Source organism: Cibotium barometz, chromosome 37 (genome assembly GCF_041138505.1).
Source record: "Cibotium barometz isolate CiBa-2024 chromosome 37, ASM4113850v1, whole genome shotgun sequence".
Lineage (NCBI taxonomy): Eukaryota > Viridiplantae > Streptophyta > Polypodiopsida > Cyatheales > Cibotiaceae > Cibotium > Cibotium barometz.
Window position 1 is genome coordinate 35,211,997 of NC_141082.1, and position 10,531 is coordinate 35,222,527.

Here is a 10,531-nt window from a genome sequence, read left to right on the forward strand (position 1 = left end):
ACCTTGTGAGGTAAACACATGATACTCATACTAAGGCTACCTAGTGTAGGGGTCCAACCTAGTGAAACCCTTGGACCTACTCACAAACAAAATTTCCCGTTTTTTGCTACTAGTGTTCTCATAAAATTGCTATTTGAAGAGTCTAAATGAAAAAAAGAAAGATGAAAACTAAAAAAATCTTAGTGACTCGATACAGTTGAATTCTTGGGGTAATTTAGTGACAAAAGCTTCAATAATAACACTACATAGTTAAACTTTGAAGCTTTTAAAATTTTGGAACTTTGAGGCTTTTGGAGTGTGGGTGACATATTGTGAGGGGGAGCTTGTCAAATAATTCAATGAATGTTTTCTTTTAGGCCCCTATTATAAATATGGGCCACCCATGCTTGAAAGTCCCTAAAAAACCTATTTGGAAACAAAGCATTCCCACATAACTTATGTGTGAGTATGATTATGTTGTACAACCATATCACAATTATGGCGTCCATTTTTTACAAGCAATTGATTGATAATGTGCTCCAATTCTTGTGTTTGGTTTTTTAATCTCACGAGTTCAGTTTTTGCACACGTAATGGGCTCTGCCCTTGCTCTTTTGGAGTGGATTTCATAGGATGTGGGTGTTAAGCACATTTATGGAAGCAATTGCTTTGGATTTTTACATGGCAATACCACCTGTGGGTGTTAAGCAATTGCTTTGGATTTTTACATGGCAGTGCTGCCTGCTCACCCTTTTACAAATCGACCCTGCAATCAACAAAGTCTCAATGGAATGAGTTTTTGTGTATCCAATTTTTTAACAAAACGAAAGTAGAGAGAAGCTTTTAACGTCGAAGGGAACAATCCCAAGAGACCGAAATGATCTATCCGACGGAAGTGAGAACTAAATGACACAAACCTTAAGTTCATTTGATAAAGAGTTATGGTATTTACATCCTTGAAAATGAGATAAAATCTAAACGAGTTTCTGGGGGCACATTTTGTGCCATATAAACCTTGACTGGTAAAACAAAACAAAACACATCTAAAATCTACAAAAAATAACATTCTCTAATTAAATCAGTGATCTCATCATAGATAAGTTATACCAATGGATTGACATTCTTGCCTTGCATAAGATGCGAATGCACTTTGTTATGTGATGAATGGGAATAATCATCACTGTATTATACATTAGTATGTATTTTTATGTCTAAATTTTAGGCAATTAAACTAAAATATCATACTCTCTCCATGAGTATAGCCTTTGGTGGTGTTTAATATCCATTTATATGTATACATACATTATTACATGTCACAAATAATACGTACATAATACATATAGACACATTTATAATGGATACATACATTATAAATGTATGCAACCATTTATAATATATACATACATTGTCACATATAACAAATAATACATACATAATATATATAGACACATCCACAAACCTAGAGCAAAAAAAATGCTAACCCAATGTAGGGTAGAGGGGCTACTAAAAGGCCAACTGCCAAGTAGTCACTACCCCCATATTAATGCATAAAAAAGCCAACTGCATGTTGAGTATTCCCCCCCCTCCCCAACCCCACCTCAAATTTTCATTGTGAGTTGGCACATATTCATTGCCTTTATATGTGCCTTCATTCTCCCACTTTTGTGCCCTTACTAAACTACCCCCCTAATACTAGTAAATGCAACCAAAGAGTGATGTACTTTTATGATAAATTTAGATTACACCACCGCTGTGACTCCAAATATATCAAATCAAATTTGAAATTGGTAAAAAATTACTTCTTCATTGAAGCTCTTACAAACACACACACACACACACACACAAACACACACACACACACACATGTATATGTATATATACATATGCATGTACATATACATACATTATACATCCTATATACATTTATGTATATGTATTATATATATATATATACATATTATATATATATACAATATGTATATATGTATATACATACATTCTCACATATAACAAATAATACATACATAATATATATAGACACGTCCACAAACCTAGAACAAAAAAATGCTAACCCAATGTAGGGTAGAGGGGCTACTAAAAGGCCAACTGCCAAGTAGTCACTACCCCCCATATTAATGCATAAAAAAGTGAACTGCATGTTGAGTGTCCCCCCCACCCCCCCCCCCACCCCAAATTTTCATTGTGAGTTGGCACATATTCATTGCCTTTATATGTGCCTTCATTCTCCCACTTTTGTGCCCTTATATGTGCCTTCATTCTCCCACTTTTGTGCCCTTAAACTACCCCCCCTAATACAAGTAAATGTAGCCAAAGAGTGATGTAGTTTTATGATAAATTTTAGATTACACCACCGCTGTGACTCCAAATATATCGAATCAAATTTGAAATTAGTAAAAAATTACTTCTTCATCGAAGCTCTCTCTCTCTCTCTCTCACACACACACACGCATGTATATGTATATATACATATGCATGTACATATACATACATTATACATTTATGTATATGTATAATATATATATATATACATATTATATATATATACAATATATATATATGTGTATGTGTGTATATGTATATATGTATATACACATACACATACATTATATATATAATATATATTCATGTATATGTATAATATATGTACACAATATGTATATATACATACATATACACATACGTAAACACACACACACACACACACACATATAATGCACACGTTATACATATAATATATATTTATGTATATGTATAATATATATACACAATATGTATATATATATACATACACATATGCATATACATAAAAACACACACACACATATATACATGCATACTAAGGAAAATGCAATAAGTTCATACATACATATTAAGAAAAGTTAAGTAAGAAAACGTGGCAAACTAAGCTGTACGTGAGCTGCTTGCTGCTAACCTTCATGCGAGGGCGTCTTTCTGCGTTGAGCTTGCGGACTTCGTAGCGTATTTTTTTGGAGAAGAGCCGGGTGCGGCGCTTCTCTCTGTATCGCAGCACGCGGGCCGCCCGCCCACTGCCGCCCAGCACGGCCGGTACCTGCCCAGCTGCTGCGCATGAGCTAGTGCTGTTGCAGCAGCTGGACTCCCCTGCAACCATCATCGTCATCCCACGTCCCATATTGCCCTGGCAAAAAAAAAAACCCATCAATGCCTTCCTTCCTTCACATTTTTGGAAGCCTTGGTGCAATAAAACCTAGCAATTATCCAGTTAAACCACATATTCTTGCCTCTATTTGCCACAACTATATACACAGTACAAGCACCCTCTAATACTAGTAACGCAGCTAGCAAAAGTTCCAGTACCACCTACCTTCATGTACACCTTCATATACATACAAATTTTGTACCCTAATTATGTTAACATAATAGCCATGAAATGAATATTATTTCTCTGCCAGAAAAGTGCAGCTTAAGCAACTTCCAACATAAATATGTCCTATACTACACTAAAAAGGAGTCCAGGTAACTCTTTTGCTGTACATATTATAAAAAACATGTTCATTAATACCCCCCAACCCCTAGCATATTCATTAATGCCCCCTAAACCCTAGCATGTTCATTAATACCCCCTAAACCCTTGATGCAACACAGACACACACGCGCGCGCATGCACACAGAAGCAGAGACTTGTGGCACTTACATGGTCCACAAAGCAGACATCAGGGACAATTTGCGGCCTTTGCCCGTTCATCCACAGGGGCCCTCTGTCAGACCATGCATTCAGGACCTCCTCATAGTCTAATCTTAATGACAAAACTTTCTTGAAAACTGGTTGTTGTTGCTGTTGATGGTGTGGTATGGCCTCTCCATCTAGTAAACCCTCTACTTTCACACAACCCATGTCTGAATCATTGCCTCCTTTACCTTTAAAAGGGTTTCCCCCAAATATGCTGTTGCAAGCCCCTTGATCTGACCCATAGGCAGCTTTCCACATTTCCATGTCTGGAAACCCCTCTCTGGGCTCATTGCCCATTGTCTCATCATCCAAATTAGCATTGGAGCAGAAATCCATGACATCAAACGTATCAATATGAGAGTCTTCATTGATTGAATTGCTCCTATCTTCTACTGCACTTCCCTCCATCAAGTCACAGGATTGCAGGGAGTTTGGGCTTGTTTCAATCTTGGATGGTGCACTTCCATCTTCTATTACACTGGATTCGGTATAATCATGTGTTTGCAGGGGGTTTGATTCAAGTTTAACTCTGCTAGTGCCATTGGCACCGCCAAAAGATGGAGAAGAAGGCAGTATTTTGTCCATGACTTCTCCATGGCTTGCTGCAATTAGCTCTTGCAAGATAGGCTCATATGTGGGCACTTCTAATTCACTCTCTTCTGACTTCAAATCAATCAAGCCTCTGGATGTTAATGTTGAAGAAGGGCTGAAAGGCTCTGCCTTTACACCAAAAGTGGCTTTTGTTGAAAGCTCACCAAACTGATCATCAGCTGTCAAAAGATCATTAAACAAAATGGCATCTTCTTTCTCCTCCTTGTCGATGGTGCAGGCAGCATTAATCATGTCTGGGTTAAGGGTGGGATTAACAGTAATGGAAGGTTGACCTGTTGGGTTCAAGGATTTGCGAGTAGTTCGAGACCGTTTCTTCAAGCCATGCCACTGCTCAATGTGGCTATCCAAATGATCTTCTTTTTGGGGCTGCAGAAAGGAATTACACTGTAAAGAAGACAGGTTGATGGTTTTGTGCTTTCGGCGGTGACGATGCTGAGATGGAGCAATCTTCAAGGGTGCCCCATTAGGCCCAAGCTTGACTCTCTCATGCCTTCTTGCCACAGCATTTGCAGAGTGCACAGATCCATCACATCTCTCACATAGATAGGCTTCATCTGCAGCACAATACCACCTTGCCCTCTCTTTACCACACATGTCACATGCCCTTGCACCCCTTGCAGCTATTATGATGCCGGCCTTTGATTCACAGGACACCATCTTCGCAATGTTTTCTTGGTGAATTACTGCTTAGATCTCTGCTGCTTCTATGGGTATTTGGCTATACTTTCACTAATAACAATTATAGGTCTGAAAATCTCCTGTTAAGGAGAGCCATTCCCATGTTCAGCTTGCTGTTACTAGAAGCCTATGTATGGCTGCTTCCTTACGTATTGGGTTGAACTGGCTAGTATGACAACACCACAACAAAAATAAGTGAGATTTGGGCATTAAAAATCTTCTAAACGACAGAAACATCATGTAAAGCTTGGCACAAAACCGTTGAAATTTCATGGCTAGAAAGCATAGGATCTTGGAAAACCCAATAATTGTATAACCGAGGCAATTTTGGTGAAAATTAGCACAAAAGGCTTCATAAAATTAAAATTATCTTTGTTAATAAATGAAATATCTGGCCAGATCAGCTCTAGAAAGATAAAAGGATGCAGAGCTTAGCAAGATTAAGAGGAAAATGGACAAACACACACACACACACACACACACACACACACACACACTAACCATCACCCCTGCAGTAGCAGCTTCAGATCATCCCAAATTGCAGCAAAATCAAGAGATCACATTACCTTAATGGAAAATTCAGATAGTAATCAGAGCCTTACTAATTGCTGCGGTCGCAATGGCAAGTAGTCTGGTGGGAAACTCATCAAGACCGAAATTAATTTTTGCAAACATTCCACGGAAAAGTTGAGCTTCGTAAGTCAATATTAGGTCGCAAGATCGAGCTCTCAAAGCTGCCACAGGTGCGCTTTCATGATCAAGGTAAAAAAAAAAAAAAACACGTAGGAAAAGCCCAATCCAGCTCAAAGGTAGGAAAAGCCCAATCCAGCTCAAAGGTCCATTCTAGAGCGACGGAAAACTTCACGAGCAAAATTCGAAGTCTCTTGAGTGAATTGCTCGTGATCAAGGATTTGGGCGGCTGACTGTACAACGATCGAATTGTCCGGGCAAGAAAGATAGGCTGGGCGGACCTAAAAATTACTCGTGAAGCTCACGGATGCGCTGCGACGTGTGTGCGCGTCAGAGAGAGAGAGACAGAGAGAGAGAGGGGCAGCCATGGCCAAGGATGGGCTGGGCGGACCTAAAAATTCATGAAGCTCACGGATGCTCTGCTGTGTGTGTGTTAGAGAGAGGGAGAGAGAGAGAGTGTGTGTGTGAGAGAGAGAGAGAGAGAGAGTGAGATCGAGAGAGAGCGGCAGCCATGGCCATAGATAGGCTGGGCGGACCAAAAGATTCATGAAGCTCACGGATGCTCTGCTATGTGGGTGTGAGAGAGAGAGAGAGAGTGTGTGTGTGTGTGTGAGAGAGAGAGAGAGAGAGAGAGAGAGAGAAAGACTAAGAGAGAGATTGAGAGAGAGAAAAAGAGAGTGAGAGTGTCCTGAGTCCTGACTGGCCACGTTGACCGGCGGGCCCCGCCCCTTATCCCCTGCCACCGTACCTGCCTGTAAATTCCGCGTGTCGCCCTCTTATTCGTCGTTTGTACATTTTATCTAGTTATCTCTTCTCTCATTGGCTTCTCAGTGACTCCGGAGGTTTTACGGCACACTGTACCCTCACTCGGTCATTTTTGGAACACAAACGAGAAATACGTGGTGGTGGTGGTGGTGATGGTGGGTCACGGACTCTTCAACATTAGAACATTCCAACGTAACACCCTTGTCCATGACACATTTCCATACGACTCTCTGCAGCCCATGACGTCATCATCCTACCTTTTTTTTAAAACCCCAAAATGTGAGAATTTAGAAACCGTTGCAGTCTAGTGGTTAAAGAGGTCGACCCGGAGGTATTGGGTTCGAGCCTCGCCAGCTGCACGTCCTTGACCCTTGAGCCCGTGGTGGTGTGTGTGTTATACTCAAACCGGACCACCAAAAAAAAAAAAAAAGAGAGAATTCAGAAACCCTTGGTCCCTTGCTTGGGAAATATGGAAGTATTTTGTTTAGAGCTTGCTTATTGGATAAAAAGCATACTTTGTAAATGCACTCGTTTCACTTTTTAATATAATTTCGCACTTTTTTTCTTAAAAAAGAGTTTGCTTATTATTATTATATTATTCCACATCTCAAGGAGATTCCCACATTAGGACCACTTCCCCATGCCCCCACACCCACCCGCCCCAAATATGGAAGAACTAAGGCCTCATCAAATCTATAATTTTAGAAACCTTCACTAGGTATTTTTTCAAATTTAAGAGTTGCAAATACACTAAACCTCGGATTTCAATCAAATTTTTCAGTTGGTTACTTTTGTGAACTTACATGCTACACATCACCTCATTGTGTTTTAGAGGCTATTCATATTAATACAATCTAATATTATAAAGTAGTAGTACCCTTGAGTATGTTTGTCATACCTACATGTTGCACGACGAAGCATAGGGTAGAAATGATATGAGTCACTAGTCTAGTTGGAGCTATTAAGTAAAATATGTATTGAGGGTAAGCTCATAAATATAATGGTTGAGGTAGCTTGGCAAAGTCCTAGAAGCTTGACATCTTGGATGCTCATGTTGCCACATAATTGTCATGAATAATGATATATTATAAGCTATAAAAAGTGTCTAATGTATGGATGTCCGCACAACCCTACTATGGTCACCTTTATTAATTTTGTTGGGAAGCCATCTTGGCACAAGACTCTCCAAGTCAAATATAAAGTCTAGTCTACACGAGACACATAACTACTTGCAAAGTATGAAACAAAATGACTTGCAAAGTCATCAAAAAGTCATAAAGTCACATTAAAAAGAAGGGGTTTCCCCTTGTTTTTTTGGAACTTAGCCTATGTGGCAGTTGTCTTTACCTCTTCTTCAACACTTGAGTTTTTTTTTCCCTTCATGGGATGGAGCTCTAAGGTAAGAACCAATCAACAAAAAACACTATAGAGAAAAAATCTCCTCAGAATGAGGAGGTAACACTAACTCTCGGCAAGAAGACTCGTTAATGATCAATGGGTACTAGATATGAAGTACTTTGGGTACACTTGAGAACTTGTTAAAAGGTAGGCTTATATTAAAATAGAATATCGCTCTTTTTCTTCTTGTTGAGCATGGATCTTCTTTAACTCACCTTTTTCCTTGGCAATTCATGAGGCTTCTTTGGTGAGAGGACCATAGTACTTTTTTAATTTACTCCCATTATTGTTTTAACTCCATTTAGAGTTTCAACATGCACGGTACCTTCGGGCATTATTTCACAAAATCTAAATGGTCCTTTCTCTGTATGTTTACGTTTCTTTTTCTTGTGGACCTTGCACATAAGTACAATATCTCCAATTTTAATTTCTTTATTCTTGAGATTATTATCGAACCATTTTTTTCGGCGGTCCACTTCTCCACGGCCCTACGTGCCGACCCGCCCCAAATATGGAAGAACTAATGCCTCATCAAATCTATAATTTTAGAAACCTTCATTAGGTATTTTTTCAATTTTAAGAGTTGCAAATACACTAAACCTTGGATTTCAATCAAAATTTTCAATTGGTTACTTTTGTGAACTTATATGCTACACATCACCTTATTGTGTTTTAGAGGCTATTCATATTAATACAATCTAATATTATAAAGTAGTAGTACCATTCAGTATGCTTGTCACACCAAAGGATGTATACATGTTGCACAACGGAGCATAGGGTAGAAATGATATGAGTCACTAGTCTAGTTGGAGCTATTAAAAGTAAAATATGTATTGAGGGTAAGCTGATAAATATAATGTTTGAGGTAGCTTGGCAAAGTCCTCAAAGCTTGACAACTTGGATGCTCATGCTACTACATAATTGTCATAAATAATGATATATTATAAACTATCAAAAGTGTCTAATATATGGATATAGGCACAACCACTATGCTCACCTATATTAATTTTGTTGGGAAGCCATCTTGGCACAAGACTCTCCTAGTCAAATATAAAGTTAAGTTAGTCTACATGAGACACAAAGCTACTTCCAAAGTCATCGAAAAGTCACAAAGTCACATTGAAAAGAAAGGGTTTCCCCTAGTTTTTTGGAACTTAGCCTTTGTGGCAGTTGTCTTTACCTCTTCTTCAACACTTGAGTTTTTTTCCCTTTTCATGGGATGGAGCTCTAAGGTAAGAACCAATCAACAAAAAACTTACTCCAACTTGTGCTTCACCATTAGGTATGTGAGATAAATGATCAGCCCCATCACATATTTTTTTCCAGGTCTCACAAAACCACTCTAAAAATAAATTTAAGAAGGATCAACAACCACATGGTGATTCTTTGTATGGGGCATGGTTTATTAACAAGGTATAATTAGTAAATATGTAATGCCAAAATTTCTTCATCGCATATACCATAGCTAATCCTTTATGTTCTGTGGTGGTATACTTTATCTGAGCCTCACACAATTATTTCTAGTTAGCAAAACTTATAGGGTAGTCTAGTTTGTGTTCACTGGTGAACTGGGATGAATCCAATAGCATACACCATAGCTAATCCTTCATGTTCTGTGTGGTGGTATACTTTATTTGAGCCTCACACAATTATTTCTAGCTAGCAAAACTTATAGGGCAGTCTAGTTTGTGTTCACCTGGCTGAGCTAGGACCAATCTAATAGCAAAGTTAGAAGCATTAATATGGAATATAATATCCTAGTTTGGCACCCGTCTCGCAAGACGGGAGAGCTAGCTAGAGCTTGCTTTAACATATCATAGGCATGTTTGCACTCTTCCGTTCACTCAAATACAATGAGAAGCTTATACAACGGATGAGAAATCTTGGCATAGAAGAGTACAAACCATCTGTTAACCTACATAGAAGAGTACAAACCATCTGTTAATCTACATACCCCATAAACCTTTGGACTCCCTTGTAGTTCATAGATGGGGGTAATTCTAAAATAACTTTTATCTTGCTTTCATCCATGGAGATCCCATTTTTGGACCCTATATGCCCTGAGATGACTCCATGTTTTGTCCAAATTGGCACTTGAAAAGGTTTAAGGTTATGTGATAAAGTCTGCATCGTTTAAATACCTTACATAAACAAGATAAATGCTCCTTCCATGATGAACAAATACAAAAATAATCTAAGAAACCTTCAAGAAACTTCCTTAGAAAAACCTTAAATGTAGTATTCATAAGTCATTACAATGTGGCTAGTGTATTTGTGAGACCAAATGGCATAACTCTATAAGTGAATACACCATGTTCTATAATAAAAGCAGTCTTAGCTTGATCCTCATGAAGAGCAATGGAAATTTGATTATATCTCGAGTATCCATTTAGGAAGTTGTATGCTTCCTTGTCGAACATGTTATAAATATGGTGAGTAATAGTATCTTCTTGTAGCCATATTTACCTTCTTGAGATTAACACATACTCTCAATTTTCCATTCTTTTTGGGTACAACCATAATTGGTGAAACCTAACATGAGTGTTTAATCTCATAGATGAATCCATTATTCAATAAGCTTGTCGGTCTCTTCCTTAAAAAAATTAGTATCCTTGGCATTCATAGGATAGGGTCATTCACACTAGACAGGTCTAGCATTTGATACCATGGGGATTGCACA

General features: G+C 38.5%; 1 protein-coding gene across 4 annotated transcripts; it reads right to left on the minus strand.

Annotated features, from left to right (window-relative positions):
• Nucleotides 1-408: 408 nt before the first annotated feature.
• LOC147617222 (zinc finger protein CONSTANS-LIKE 16-like) lies at nt 409-6,300 on the minus strand. Of its 4 annotated transcripts, none has more exons than XM_086776831.1 (4): nt 5,601-6,300; nt 3,673-5,164; nt 2,932-3,156; nt 409-744 (listed from the first exon to the last, which is right to left on the minus strand). In XM_086776831.1, exons 2-4 carry the CDS (start codon nt 4,975-4,977, stop codon nt 724-726), a joined length of 1,551 nt encoding a protein of 516 aa, XP_086632957.1. In that variant the 5' UTR covers nt 4,978-5,164; nt 5,601-6,300; the 3' UTR covers nt 409-723. The 4 variants fall into 4 exon arrangements, with proteins under 4 accessions (XP_086632957.1, XP_086632956.1, XP_086632958.1 ...); XM_086776830.1 differs by having other exon boundaries at nt 5,565-6,300; XM_086776832.1 differs by having other exon boundaries at nt 3,673-5,160; nt 5,565-6,229.
• Between the last annotated feature and the right edge of the window lie 4,231 nt (nt 6,301-10,531).

Bases quoted from the DNA above. Each gene is read 5' to 3' on its own strand.
- LOC147617222 (XM_086776831.1), bottom strand. From the start codon at position 4,977: ATGGTGTCCTGTGAATCAAAGGCCGGCATCATAATAGCTGCAAGGGGT. The intron at 3,157-3,672 runs GTAAGTGCCACA...TTTTTTTGCCAG, and splicing joins ATGTCTGCTTTGTGGACCAT to GGCAATATGGGACGTGGGAT. The intron at 745-2,931 runs GTTAGCAGCAAG...TGTTGATTGCAG, and splicing joins AAAGACGCCCTCGCATGAAG to GGTCGATTTGTAAAAGGGTG.